Source organism: Hyperolius riggenbachi, chromosome 6 (genome assembly GCF_040937935.1).
Source record: "Hyperolius riggenbachi isolate aHypRig1 chromosome 6, aHypRig1.pri, whole genome shotgun sequence".
NCBI lineage: Eukaryota > Metazoa > Chordata > Amphibia > Anura > Hyperoliidae > Hyperolius > Hyperolius riggenbachi.
In genome coordinates, this window is record NC_090651.1 from 132,355,814 (window position 1) to 132,371,122 (window position 15,309).

A 15,309-nucleotide genomic window follows, 5' to 3' on the forward strand; every position below is an offset into this window, starting at 1 on the left:
CTTTCAACTTTACTTTAAGGTAGTTAGCCAAGCAGATGCATTTGTGTTAGTATGTAACGTACATTGCAACACAAAAAGGGAATTCTATTTTAATCCACAGACAAGGCAAGTGCGAAAAGAAAAAGTTGTGTCAGTACAAAAAAGGAATCATTGGATGATACCTGGGGGATTTATTTCATGGCTTTCTGCAAAGAGAAGAAGTTGGACTCTACAAATAGCAAGACTGATAACCTCTATTAACAGGTGGACTAAGGTAATGCAAGAAGTACGTGAAGTGTGGATCAGGTCAGCCACCATAACTTACTGAGCTGGAAGACCTCATCTGTGAATGGATTGCTGGCAGGGGAGCAAAGGCTTTAGTTGTGCGTAGGGCTGATATTGAAGCATTTGTATTTGCAATGGCACCACAGTTAGAAATATCCCCAGAAGATTTCAAAGCATCACAACACTGGCTGAATGGCTTCCTTCATCAAAATGAATTAATTCTAAGAAGAAGATCGACATCACTGTTCAAGCTGGAAGATACTGCAGTTACTAAACGTGCGCTTACATTCAAGTCCTTTGTTGATAGCATCGACTTTTCAAAATACCAACTCTCCAACATAATTGCTATGGATAAAACTGCAGTGTTTATGGGCCAAGGCTCTCGAAAGACAATTGATCAGTGTGGGGTGCCTCCTCAATCTATATTCCCTCCACTGACTATGAAAGCATGTGTGTTCTCTTGGCATTTCATCTGGATGGAAAGGGAACCCTAACTCTAATCATCTCTAAAAGGCAAGAAAGATGTGATTGAACAGATTTCAGGCACTTACGTGCTTGAAACATAAAAAGCCTGATGCCCACATTTAATGCAGCCACTCGTTATTCGTGGTGGCTAAAGAGGTCTGCTAGTCTGGGATTCAGCCCATAATTGCCACTCTAAAGACTTGGAAGAACTTGTTTGCAGAGAGAAGAATAAATCAAATATAGATTCTGGTAGGAATGACTGCCAATCTCCAGGCTCTTGACATTGCAGTAAACAAGCCAGTCTAGGATTATTTGTGCATGGAAATCAAGGACTAAACTGAAGAAAGAATGGAAAGAAATCAGTATTAAAAGTTTTTACAAAGCCTAGCCTGCAAGAGGTTGTGACTTGGGTGAAGAATTCATGCAGTAAAGTCACCAACTGCTGTGTTGCCAATGCACTACATGCGGGAACTGCTCACCTACAGAGGAACTGTAATCAAGTTTTGAACTTCACCTCAATCAGTAGCTGATACCCCCTTTCCCATGAGAACTCTTTACCTTTTCTCGAATATATCGTCAGGGGGATCCGTATGGCTGATAGTGGTGAAACTCCTCCCACAATGTTTTGTCAGGACCTAGGTCCTGACAGCTTTCTGCATGTGAACATTGTTGCACTGTGGGAATAAACAGCTGTTTCCAACTGCCAAGCAACCAGTATCTTGCTCTGTGCATATGTAAAACTATTAAAAAAAACAACAACAACGAGGCGCATGCGCGGCGATTTCAAGATGGCCGCTTAGGCTCCGAGCTCCAGCCCACGCCTCTGCTACTACAGGCCGCACGCAGCCGCCGCTCCGCTCCAGTAACGCGGCCAGCACGGGTCCAGCTCCAGGACACACACAGGCACAGATGACCGCAAAAAACAACCCTAAAGCTCCCCCGCAAACCGGCTCCATGGACCGTTTTCTCCGCCCTCCGCCTTCCCAAGATGGCGCTGGCCACGCTCCGGAATCCGCCGCTGCACAGTCCTCCTATCCTCCGCAACAAGCTGCGCACCTCACTGAGGAAAGCTCTGCCTCTCCAGACCTTACCCCACTCACCTCAGCAACACTGGAGATGGCTCTAGAGAGACATTATAGAGCCCTACAGGAATCGCTCCAGCAGGTAATACTTGCAGCGGTGAAGGACCTTAAGGGGGACATAATTACACTAGCAGATCGCACCACCTCCCTGGAGGTGAAAATGGATGCTATGTCCCTTAACCTCCTGAGCGGTATGGACGAGCTCAGCTCGTCCATCACCGCCGGAGGCTGCCGCTCAGGCCCTGCTGGGCCGATTTTTATCAAATAAAGTGCAGCACACGCAGCCGGCACTTTGCCAGCCGCGTGTGCTGCCTGATCGCCGCCGCTCTGCGGCGATTCGCCGCGAGCAGCGGCGAAAGAGGGCCCCCCTAGCCGCCTGAGCCCTGCGCAGCCGGAACAAAAAGTTCCGGCCAGCGCTAAGGGCTGGATCGGAGGCGGCTGACGTCAGGACGTCGGCTGACGTCCATGACGTCACTCCGCTCGTCGCCATGGCGACGATCTAAGCAAAACAAGGAAGGCCGCTCATTGCGGCCTTCCTTGTTTATTATGGGCGCCGGAGGCGATCGGAAGAACGCCTCCGGAGCGCCCTCTAGTGGGCTTTCATGCAGCCAACTTTCAGTTGGCTGCATGAAATAGTTTTTTTTTAATTAAAAAAAAACCCTCCCGCAGCCTCCCTGGCGATCTCAATAGAACGCCGAGGAGGTTAAACAGCAGGACATGGAGGATGAGCAACGCTTAATCCAATCTGACCTCAAAGCAATAAGATCTACACAGGAGGACTTTGAGAACAGAGAGAGGCGGCAAAATATCCGCATTAAAGGTATGTCCATGTCTGTGACACCTGAAAAACTTCCCATGCACCTCCTAGAATTATATAAATCAATCGTCCCTGACCTCCCCGACGAAATGTGGAGGATGGACAGAGCACATCGTTCACTAGGTGAGAGGAGACCCACAGCCCAGCGCCCTAAAGATGTTATAATTAGGATGCACTATTATGAAGCTAAGGAAGCACTCCTAAGAGCCATCCGTAATACATCCACAATCTCCTTCAAAGGCGATGAACTTTCCATATATAATGACCTCTCCCTTATCACACTGACCAAGAGAAGAGCTTTCAGACCGATCACCCAACTTCTGAGGGATGCTAAGATCCAATACCAATGGGGATTCCCCTTTCGCTTAATGGTCAGCAGAAATGGTGCGCGCTTCTCAGTCTCAGACCTGGACGATGCACCCATGTTCCTTAAACAACTAGGCCTCCGCCTCCCTCATCCACCCAACCTACAACAAGATCTTACCCTGTCCCCGACATCGCCACCAAGAAAGATTCGTCACATGAATGACAGATCCAGAGGCTCTCTCCGCAGTCTCACCTATCCGGAGGCCTCTGAAGACATGGAAGCTCTTCCCACTTGATTAGCAGAATCCTGTCATGGCTTTTTCCTGATCCGGACACACACCATGTCCAGACGTAGATATCACCTTCATTATGTTTATCCCTTATTTCTTGTCTTCCCTCCCAACCTGTTCTAGTTTGTTATTTTAATTTTCAATTTCAATGATATTTACCATCTGTGCCTAATTGTAATTGTTATTGTTACTGGCAATGCTTAATATATGACCCTTTTAACTGTTTTTGGCTATATAGCAGAGGAGATCTGGGCGACCCTCTTGGCTCACCCGCATGTACCTCAGGAGAGCTGCCACACTCTCCCATAGATTTTTTCTGGGATTGTGTCTTTTTTGGCGGTTCTTATCTCTGCAACTTCTTACAGTTGCCTCATCACTGTGCCACACATTTTACAGTGGCTGTTTCTTTAAAAATGTTTATCAACCGCTGTCTCATATAACTTATGTCTTATGGTTTCTCACTCTCTCCTCACCTATACTCCTACCTTTCCCTTCTAGACCACATCGAATATTCTCGGACCTAATCTACACATACATCTATACCATGACCAATGATTAATTTCTGTACACTAAACACCAAGGGCCTGAATATACCGCAGAAAAGGTCATCCTTACTACGAGATCTTAGAAAACTTAATGTAGACCTGGCTTTCCTGCAGGAGACCCACCTAACTTCTAGTGACTCCATACGACTCACAAACAAATATTATCCAACTGCACACTTAGCATCAGGACCTAAAAAACGTGCTGGTCTTGCTATTTTGTGCCAGAAAGACCTCCCGCTTCAGATTGACAAGACTATAAGCGACCCACGAGGTCACTTTCTGATTTTGGTCGGGTCCCTAGCGGGAAAGCCAGTCACATTGGCCAATGTATATGTACCTAACTCACAGCAAATCACTTTCCTCACTACATTTTTTGTCAAACTTTTTAAGGTACTAAAAGGCACCCTTCTCTTGGGTGGTGACTTCAACTTGGCTTTCTCATCCTCAAAGGACAGAAGTGTTTCTCACACCCCCTCCTCCCAAGCCTCTCATGATAGAAACTCACGCAAATTTAGAATTCTCCTCAGGAAATACAAACTCTTTGATCTATGGCGTATAGCTAATCCTACTATTGTAGAATACACCTTCTTCTCTCCTCCACATGCATCACATTCTAGAATCGACTACTTTTTTGCTAATACCCCAGTTCTTCCCATCCTCATTTCCTCTAATATTATACCAATGGCCTGGTCTGATCACCATGCTGTCACTATTGAATTAGACTGGCTTTCTACACCTCATAAGCCCTTACATTGGAGGCTAAATGAGTCGCTTTTTAGAGACAAAACATTACTATCCAAATGTGCAGATGAACTCCAACACTTCTTTTCCACAAACCTGGACTCAGTATCCTCTTTCGGCTTGCTTTGGGAATCCCATAAAGCCTTTATAAGAGGTTTCTTCATTGCCGAGAGTTCTAAACGCAAACGTTTCTCTTCTCAGAAGCTGGCTCAGCTCAACTCTTCCCTTACTAAGGCCTTCTCCACTTATAAAAGCTCTCCCACCCAAACCCACTTTTCCAACATCCAACGAATTAAACTAGATATTAAATCCCTCCAGACCTCTCAATTAGAAAAAAGTTTAAAGTGGACGAGGCAACTATTTTTTGAAAGAGGGAACAAACCTCACACTATCCTAGCCCGCAAACTAAATCCTAGGAGCTCCTACCAATCTGTCCATTCTTTAAAAGACCCCCAAGGCACCCTGCACCATGACCCCTCAAAGATTGCTCAAATCTTTACATCCTTTTACGAACAATTATATAACCTCCCAGACCCCTCTTCCTCACCCGAATATGACTTAAAAGTCCTATCATTCCTGACCCCACTTGACCTCCCGAAACTCACAGATCAGGAACGCTCTGCTCTCAACTCTCCTATAACCATAGATGAGATTACAGAAGTACTCAAAACCCTTCCCTCCTCTAAGTCCCCAGGTCCTGATGGCCTCCCTTACTCATACTATAAAAACTTCAGCTCCATCCTTGTCCCACACCTTGTATCTCTAGCTAATAAAATTATGAATGGGGACTCACCCCCTAATTCTATACTTTCCTCACTTCTTACAGTTATAGCAAAGGAAGGAAAGGATCCCCACCTACCACAAAGCTACCGCCCCATCTCCCTTCTTAACTCCGACCTTAAGATAATCACGAAAACTCTAGCCAACCGGCTCAACCCCATCCTCACTAGAATAATTGATAACGACCAAGTGGGTTTTATCATGGGGAGACAAGCAGGAGATAACACTCGTCGAGCTATAAACCTCATATCTATAATGAACAAATCAAACCTCCCCTCTGTGCTCCTTAGTTTGGATGCAGAGAAAGCTTTTGACAGGCTCTATTGGCCTTTTCTATTTCATGTTCTGAATCACCAGGGTTTCTCAGGTCCTTTCCTCTCCATGATAAAATGTATTTATTCATTCCCTTCAGCCTCAATAAAACTTCCCTTCGCCCCTCTTTCCTCATTCCAAATCCACAATGGCACTAGGCAGGGTTGCCCATTATCCCCTCTCCTATTTGCCCTAAGCATAGAGCCATTAGCCACAGCCATTAGAAAAAATACTAACATTAAAGGAATATCCCTCGATAATCGTGAATACAAGATCTCACTGTTCGCTGATGACATACTCCTAACACTCTCTAGCCCACTTACAACTCTCCCGGCCTTACATGACGCACTAAAAATTTTTGAATCCCTCTCAGGATTTAAACTCAACCAAGATAAAACCGAGGCTCTCCCCATCAAAATTCCCCCTCAACTCCTTGCTTCCCTACAATCTTTTTTCCCCTACAAATGGCAAACCCGCTCTTTAAAGTATCTAGGAGTCTACCTCACCCCCTCATATAAGTCACTCTACACGTCTAATTTTCCCTCCCTAATCCAAAAAATACTACAAGATCTGCACAAATGGACAGCTTATAAGATCTCTTGGTTAGGTCGCATATATGCCCTTAAGATGAATATTCTCCCCCGTCTCCTATATTTATTCGAGACTCTCCCTGTCCTAGTACCCACCTCACAACTGTCCGCCCTACAATCAGCTTTCTCTAAATTTATCTGGAATCACAGATCCCCGAGGGTCCTACAATCCATCCTTCTTTCGCCTAGGGACCAGGGAGGTCTAGGAGTCCCCCACCTACGGTTATATTACCAAGCAGCACACCTGAGGCAACTAACAGAATGGTCCAATTTAAAAGTATTTACTAAATGGGGCCTTATAGAGGCGACTAGCATCCTCCCTATCTCACTTGCATCACTCTTATGGACACACCCCTCTCCAAAAATCAATGATCAAAACTTACTCCCCACCATCAAATTTACTCTACAAATCTGGAAATCCTCTGTCCATATTGCCAAGTTGAGGTCATCACCCTCCCCTCTCTGCCCAATTTTAGGAAATCCTCATTTTCCCCCTGGTCTCTCCAGACCTTTTATGACTAAATGGTACGGTTTGGGATACTTCAACCTTAATGACTGGCTCAACCCCCTCACAGGGAAGGTACATCATAAATCACATCTGGAAGAAAAGATTCCCTTTACGCCCCAAACGACTATGCAATACAATCAAATTTCCCATTTTCTACAATCTCTACTAAAAAACTCAAGCCACACAAAATCTCAATTTGAGAGGATCTGTAGCCAAACTGGACATCAAAAAGGTCTGATATCCCAAATCTATGCCATTCTACATACAAGATCCGGAACACGGACCCCAAACCACCCCTATATGCACAAATGGGCAAACATAATACCATCCCCTATCACGTTGGAAGATTGGTCGGAAATATGGAACAACGCCAAGCACTCTTCACAATGTATCCAAATCCGAGAAAACATATATAAGATTATTTTTCACTGGTATCTTACACCTGATAAACTAGCAAAGATCTACCCGGGCTCATCAGACCTCTGTTGGAGAGGCTGTAATGATAAAGGTACTATAGACCACATTTTCTGGTCCTGTCCATTAATAGTTCCTTTTTGGTCCAAAGTTCAGGACCTTATCAAATCAACAACAGATCTTAAGGTACCTCTTGACCCCCTTTATATGATTTTGGGTAGACCTTTGAAAAAAACTAATAAGTACACTAACCGCCTCATCACTCACATCCTAACTGCTGCTAGACTAGCCATAGCCTCTAACTGGAAAAAAATAGCCCCCCCAGATATCTCAGAGGTCATACATAAAACAGACTGGACCAAAAATATGGAACAACTTACGGCCTCCCTTAGAGATACTGAGTTAAACTTTCATAAAATATGGGATGCTTGGCCATACGCTTCACCTACTTATCACCCCCCCTGAAAGGCCACAGAATACCTCTTCTATGCCCTCTTATCCCTCACCACACAATTGTTCCCCCTATATTTGACATCACCACCCCCCTTCCCAAACCTCATGCCATCCCAGGCCCTCGGTGTCATAATATCAGATTGCCCTCTTAACATTCAACATGGTCCAGAGAAGTATCGATGTGGTCATACACCTATAACCTTCTACTTAGGAGATATCTTTATCCCCTTCTACTCTCCTGTCTAACCTATTCTTCCATACTTTCTTTTCTCTTTTTCTGCGTATGCCCTTCCCCCCTTTCTCTTCTTTCTCCCCACCGTTCTACAGGGGGCTCCCCTCCCCCCTTCCCTTCTTTTCAGCAGGTACTCCAAGAACGCATAACTGGAAATACATGGACATTTCTCCCTCCAAAACCACCAGCTCTCTATCTTGGACTTGTCTGAATCTATTTCACTGAGAATGGACTTGCCCTCAATTCTAAACTAAATTGGAGATTCCCCAAGAAAGCTACCGGTTATTGTTCTGTTCTAGACTACACTTTATCCTTCATATACTGTATGCTATGGGTATTTACCTATCTGTATTCTTTCTATAACCATATGTTTGATTGTTCTACTTGACACTACTGTTATATGACTTGTGAGAATTCATTATTTTTCAAAATAAAAACAAGTATAACAAAAAAAAAAAAACAACAACAACAAAAAAACTTTTAGCCTATGTTGGTGGGTGTGGTTATAAATAGTGGCAGTTGCTGCTGTCTATTTTTTTTTCATGTCTGCCAGTAGTAAAGTGGATGTGCAGGCTCATTGTAAATCAAACAAATTACATGGCGAATATCAATTTCTTCATCTCTCTTCTATTTCTTTTAACTTCTCACGTTGCAATGTATTGAGTAATTATTTCCCCCGTTTTTGCTAAAGTTCTTTAAAGAGAAACTCTGACCAAGAATTTAACGTTATCCCAGCTGATACCCCCTTTTACATGAGAAATCTATTCCTTTTCACAAACAGACCATCAGGGGGCGCTGTATGGCTGATATTGTGGTGAAACCCCTCCCACAAAGAAATTCTGAGTACGTACTCTTGCCAGTTTCCTGTCTGTGAACCTTGCTGCATTGTGGGAAATAGCTGTTTACAGCGGTTTCCAACTGCCAAAAAAGCATGCAGCAGCTACATCACCTACCAGCAGTAAAAATGTCACCATGTAATAAATGTCAGAATGTAAATCAGGGATTTAAAAGATTTTACAATGGGCAAACACTGACTAAATCATTTATACATAATTATTGTAAAAATAAAGCACTTTTTTATAACATTATTTTCACTGGAGTTCCTCTTTAAGGAGAGCTCTATTGCTGGACATAGGAAATTGGTGCCAAAGACTCTACAGGAAATGGAGTCGTAAGAAATTTAGATCGGAAATTGGGATTTGGAGAAGAGTTGGGATAACGCCCCAGATGAAGATGACATGACTATTTCAAAAATTATAATATAGAGTTTGCACAGTACATGGCTAAATGCAGATTGGTGTAGCAGCACATAAATAAATGTACCAGTGTGTCCCCTGAAAATAATCCCCAATGCTGGCTTGGTGAGAACATGTGTACAGCGACCTCACAACATTGCCTATTTATCAACTCAAGAGGGCACTGTTCTCCACACTCACCGAGCCTGCGGGTATCCGCTCTATCGTGCACCGCTTGTTGACCCTCTGTCCCCCTCCACAGCACCTGAATCATTGATAGACTGAAGGTTAGTGATACATCTGTACAGCATTGAGCCTGAACTATTGACTGAGGGATTAAACCCATACACTGCCAGGCGAAATTCTTAGTAGGTTTGCACTAGGCCCGTTCTTATTTTTGGGGTAACGGGGTATGTGAGAGGCTGAGTTTAATGTGCAATTTGTACTGGTATACCACACAAAGGTGACTTTGGCATGCAATTATACTAATATTAAAAAGGAGCACAGAAACAGATAAAACAAGCCAAATACCATCTCATTACTCATTCAGAAAGACAGCATATCTGACAGATAAGGCAACATACAAGTTAGCAGCATCCAAATAAAATTTTAATCTCCAATCAATGGTGTGCTTTTATCAATTATTTACCAAGCTTCAGACGCAGATACATCTACCAGGCATCACACAGAAAGTACATGGAGGACACGACTGCTTCTGCATCACTTTCATAAATATCAAAGTGCTGATGAAAATACGAGTTACTAAAAGCAAGTCTAATCCCAAAACTGAACAAAGCAAATTTTCAAGTCAACCACGTTGATTAGTGTACATTCTAAATAACTAAACTGAAACTTTTCAAATTCAAAAAGCTCTGCTTGCCTGCAGCTGTGAACCTATCCACACAGGCGCAATACCTCTAATTGCTTGGCTAGTTTCTTCTTTGCAGGCCGAGATCTCATGTTCATACACACTGAGACATTTCTGTAGCCTAGCAGGGAACGGTACATAAACCCTTGGGTGACAGTGCTGTGCCAAAGCTTTGCATATGTGTTGCTATAGATGGGGGGGGGGGGGGGGGGCATATGGACATTGAGCAGCAAATGATAGAGCTGATTGCCATGGGTAGAGGAGAAAAATCTGATCATTGCTCGTTTGGTGTAGGAAGAAAAATCACTAAAGGTCCGGCGTATCAGGTCTTTAGCAGACTATGGGAAAACCCACATTTTTTTAACACAGGATCTAGCATTGAATCACACAATGGGGTAAAACTGACCACGGACCTAAACATGATAACTGCACATGTAGGTACAGACTACCCACCAGGACAGACTATTATTTTGTAAGGAGAGTGAAAGAGATAAAGCTGTCGCCATCAAGTTGAAGAGGTTCAGCAATGCTCACCTCTTAACTGTAGCCAATATTTATTAAAACAATAGGCTACAGTCCTGACCTGCAAAAAGCATGCAGACATTGACTTCAAAACACCTGAGCAACATACTTCCCATCAACAGCTAAAAACCTACTAAAGACAGAGGATAGGCAAAATGTCTGGGGATATAGCATATTCTATTCTAAAAGAAGATCAGTAATGGCAAATTGCATTTTGTTTGCTTGATTAATTTCCTTTCAAGTCCAAATTTTGTGATAAAAAAGTGCTAATGTATACATCAATGATGGTAAACCTTCTAGAGGCCAAGTGCCCAAACTGCGACCTTATCTATCACTGAGTGGCAACATGCCATTTTATACTGAAAACTGTGGTTTCAACATCTCCTACATTCAAAAACAATGCCTTCATTAAAGGCTACTCTAATTTTAAAATGCAGCAAATACCCCCACATATGAAATGCAGAAATTACCAATTATTCAAGCGCGCCTCTGTCTCTGTTCCCGGCCAGAACTATAAGTTAATTGTCAGGTATCAATGCACAGTGAGGCAGAAGGTGAAAATATTGTCCTCTTTCATCTGCCTGCCTCTCTGTGCTGTACTAGACTGGAGGATTTTGTAGGGGAGTAAAGAGGGGAATTATTTTAATTGAATTTAATTATGTAAAAAAAACTCTGCAATATAGCAGGGCTGGCGGCCAGCAGCCTGCGTGCTCACAGAGAGGGCTCAGAGTGCCACTAGTGCCATAGGTTTGCCCTGCTGGTATAGATAGTGTGGTAAAGGGTTGCTATTTCGGGTTTTATATCAACTGAGAGAATATCATTCACTTCCTGTCCTGACAGAACTCGATACATTTATCAAGCCAAGGCAGGTGTGTGTGTGTGAGAGAGTGTGAGTGTGAGTGTGAGTGAGAGAGAGAGGTGGCGGTGGGATTCGTGGGTCCACAACATTATGTGTCAAGATTAATAACACAATCATGGCGTTACTACAAACCATGTCACATCAGCAACCACCACAGCTTCCATAATATCTGCCAGTTGGCTGTTGTAAGAGTAGATTGTTGCTGCTATAAGCTTCAATCTGCTGCTAGTGTGGCACAACCCACAGCTAATATGTTACATTATCAGCAGCTGTGGGAGCGATTTACAAGCAATGTGTTGCGGTCATAACTGACTCTGCATATATGAAATCACCTCTCTGTCGTGTTTTTATCGCTATCCCTTACTTCCTGTTATCTGTGTAACAAGGGAAACTGAGCCTTGAAGGTCTCAGGGACAAAAATGAGGGAAAAATCCACCCAGTGGGGACACTAAAGAGCTGTAAAAACTCTCAAGAGGTTCAAACTCACTTTAGCACTATCCATACCCATTGTTTTATTGGTATGAGGAGCTTACTATTACATATAGCATTATTTAACACAAGGTTCAGACATACCCGTATTCGCCTCATGGCAGCCACTATCTCCACTCTGCTGTTAGGACGTGGTACATCCAAGCTTCCAATGTACTGCAAGAAAAAGACAACATTTACACATATATTTCAATCGCTATATGCATGAGATAAATGTATTTAACCTTTAAAATATGTATATAGTTTATCACAAGATAAGTCACACAATATGAACTACGATGGTCACATGAGTACTTTCTCACAGCTCTGGTGCGTCAGTGAAGTGTTTATCATAATCTTGGCTATCACAGCAGAAAAGCCAGAAATGCCACAAGACTAAACAATAGGTGACTAGGTCAGTAGAGAACACGCAGCAATGTGGCACAGTAAAAGCACAATAATTCAGTGTACAGCTAGCTATACAGGAACCTTGAAAAGACCAATGGCATTACAATGGCCCCTCTCATCAACAAAGTAAAACGAGGTCAGGCAAGGATAGGTCCCAATTTGAAGGTCGCGTATCGGGCAATAAAATTCCACACAGGAAAGATTTAGTCATATTATTTGGCTCATGCTGGCTTTCTTGACTGTGTTTCAAGAAAGTATCTGCATGACTGAAATTGCTTATAACAATGCCTGAATCACAAGCGCAAATTAACAGAAAAAGAACAAAGATATAAAGGTGAGACTGTAAGGCACTTGGGATTTGCTTTTCAGGCGAGGTACACACCGCAGAGCTAATCCTATAATAACAGCACACAAAATTCCACCTTACAGTGAGTTCAGAGCTGAGGATGGAACTGACTGAACAAGACAGAGAGCCTAAGCATTTATGTACACAGGAGACGTTAAAAAAGTGTAACTGTCGAACATAACATAAATTCTTTATTTTTATCTGGTAAACAAGGATGCTAACCAGGAAATCCAAAAGTTAAAAATCACTATTACTTTTCTTGTTGATAAATTGATCATTCCCCAGTTTACCTGACTCTTATTTGGTACATTGCCGCACAAAGGAAGTTGCAGGGCGTGCTGGGTTGTCTTTTTTTGCTTCTTTACTTTCCTCTCAGACTTACGGTAACTAAGGCAGCCTGATTGGCTGAAGCCTCTTTCCCCCCTGTTTTCCCCTCCCACCCCTCTGTTCCTTTCTGATTGGCCAATATTTCTCATGCTGAGGCAATGCACTTTCTACTCCAGAGCTTTGTGGGAGTGCCTGAAGACTGGGAGGAGGGTGGACAAATGCCTACACAACCAGGCAGAGGACCGTAAGGGAGGAAATTACATTAGGATTGGCTTCAAGATAGACACAGTTAAAATGGAGAATCCTAAGAAGAATGTTCTCCTTTTTTTCTATAGAAAATCACTAAAATCAAAACTTGGTCAGTGCAATACATATGTTATGAAAGTAAAGCAAGTATTTATCTACTTACACATGTTTTTTTTGTCCGAGATAGTATGGCTGACAGCTCCTCTTTAGAGAGCCTGTTGTGACAGAAACATGGGACCTATGCTAGCGTAACATTTTACCAAGTTTTTAATAGTTGCCAATTCCTAATCTGTCATGCTCATCCTTTGACGTTACTGTCACGGAACAGCCGTGAGAACGAAAACGCAACCGCAGTCGTTTTCCTGCCTCGATTGCCGTTGCACTGCCAAATCAGAATCTCATGTCTGTGGATACCAGGCAGTCCAGCCTGGAGGGTCTCTGCTGTCTTCATAAGAGCAGCAGAGTTCTTTTCATGAAGCCTGGTGCCTGTGACTTGTTAACCAGAGGTGTAAACTCACATTCAGATGTTAATTAAAGGAACCAAAAGGTCCTTTTCATACAGGGAGATCCCAGGAAGCCAGTCACAGCTTGACACCAGTCAGCCTGGCTGCAGCCCCACCAGGAAGAAATGAATGTATTATATAATTTTTTGCCTATTTACAGAATACAGTAACTAGGGTAGTTATGAGAGCAGTATCATTGGATCCGTAGGGTCATGCTGAATCTCTTGATACCAGTCGAGAGGGGCCCGGGGCCCCTACAACCCAGGTATGAATCTTCTCAGGAACCTGACCCGCTGCACTAGCCATGTCTGATGTCATATTAATCTGTATTTTCCGACAAGTATGAATCTGTTATCCCCCTAAAAATGACATGTATCGTTCATGAGTTACGGCAGTTTATAAGTTTAGCCCTAAAATCTCTCAGAGGGAATGAACTGTCATTGGTGGGTAACTCAGAGGGGTCTAGCATTGCCACACCCCCAAACCAGCTTCATCAAAACCACATGGCTGGCAGGTGGGCTTTCAGTCCTCCAAATTCCACCTTCACGAAAGCACTCTGCCAGCCAGGGGACCATGTGGTTAGCGGCCATCTTGTCTGAGCTGAAACAAAGGACACATGGCTAGCGGCCATCTTGATCGGCCATCTTGTCTGAACTGAATAAAGGACATTTTCCAGTTTGCTTGGATTTTAAAACTTTGCTGAAACAGAACAAAAGGAACTCTACAAGTTTTTCCCAGAACGGACATATTTCCACAAACCCTAAGTATTTTCTCCTTTTTTATTTCATACTGGCTATTAAATGTTTCCATAATTGTTGATTTTAATAATTGTCTGTATATATTAATTATTTATTGTTGCTGTGAATAAAAGACTTCATCAAAGTCATTCACTGTTCCGCTACCCTGCTTATCAGCCGCACAACTGAACCGGACTTCTGAAGAGACGCTACTATTGTTGATATCTAGACAGAATAGAGTGTGTTTAACCGGTTTTATTTGCAGGTCAAGAAATAACCAGTTAGTGAGTTCCTCTGTCTTAGAGAACAGAGGTGGTGGCAGTTATACCCTGAAATAGTGTGTAAAGTTGTATTTCCGTAACCCCACAGGCTCCCTTCTGGTCGGGCTGCTGCCTAAGTTCCATCGATTTCCGTGCACCGAGTGCGACCACAGCTTGCATGGTGTGCTGAAACCGATTGGAAGGCAATTTGCGGTCTGACCACTAGGGCTCCTGTGACAGTTACTGCCTAGTTAGTCATTGCCTTCAGCTGTGCATCCAGCCAGGGACATATGAATTCACTGGCCAGCATGCTTGACACAAAGTAAAGGTATTGTCTCACCTCTTCCCTGAAACAGACAGATCGCTCGTACATAGTTCAGTAACAGGGGTCACAACAGCCATAAGCCAAGATTTGCCCACTGCTTCCAGTTGGCTACACTCACTGCTCTTTTACTTAATGGTTTGTCCTACCTCTGCCCCTTGTGCATCCCTCTGTCCCACTGTACCTACTTCTGTCCCCTTTTGTGCCTCTTTCTGTCCCCCTTTGTTTGAAGTGAGTCTGGTAGGAGGAAGGTCTTGCCTCTGAAGAAACTACTATATTTAGAATAATATTATGCATCTAATAATCTAAAGTACATTTTTCCTTTTAACAGCAGAGGTGGTAAACGGCAATGCATATAACTTCAAACAGTTTATATGTGACATGCAGAATCCATGTATTGTTGCATGGG

At 43.3% G+C, this 15,309-nt stretch overlaps 1 protein-coding gene across 2 annotated transcripts in view; it reads right to left on the reverse strand.

Annotated features, from left to right (window-relative positions):
- NOS1AP (nitric oxide synthase 1 adaptor protein) overlaps positions 1–15,309 on the reverse strand; it is a 224,611-nt gene that overhangs the window by 158,959 nt on the left and 50,343 nt on the right. For both annotated transcript variants that reach the window (XM_068239949.1, XM_068239951.1), the window contains exon 2: positions 11,857–11,928. In XM_068239949.1, coding sequence (XP_068096050.1) covers positions 11,857–11,928 — 72 coding nt within the window. The remainder of the gene's footprint in view (positions 1–11,856; positions 11,929–15,309) is intronic.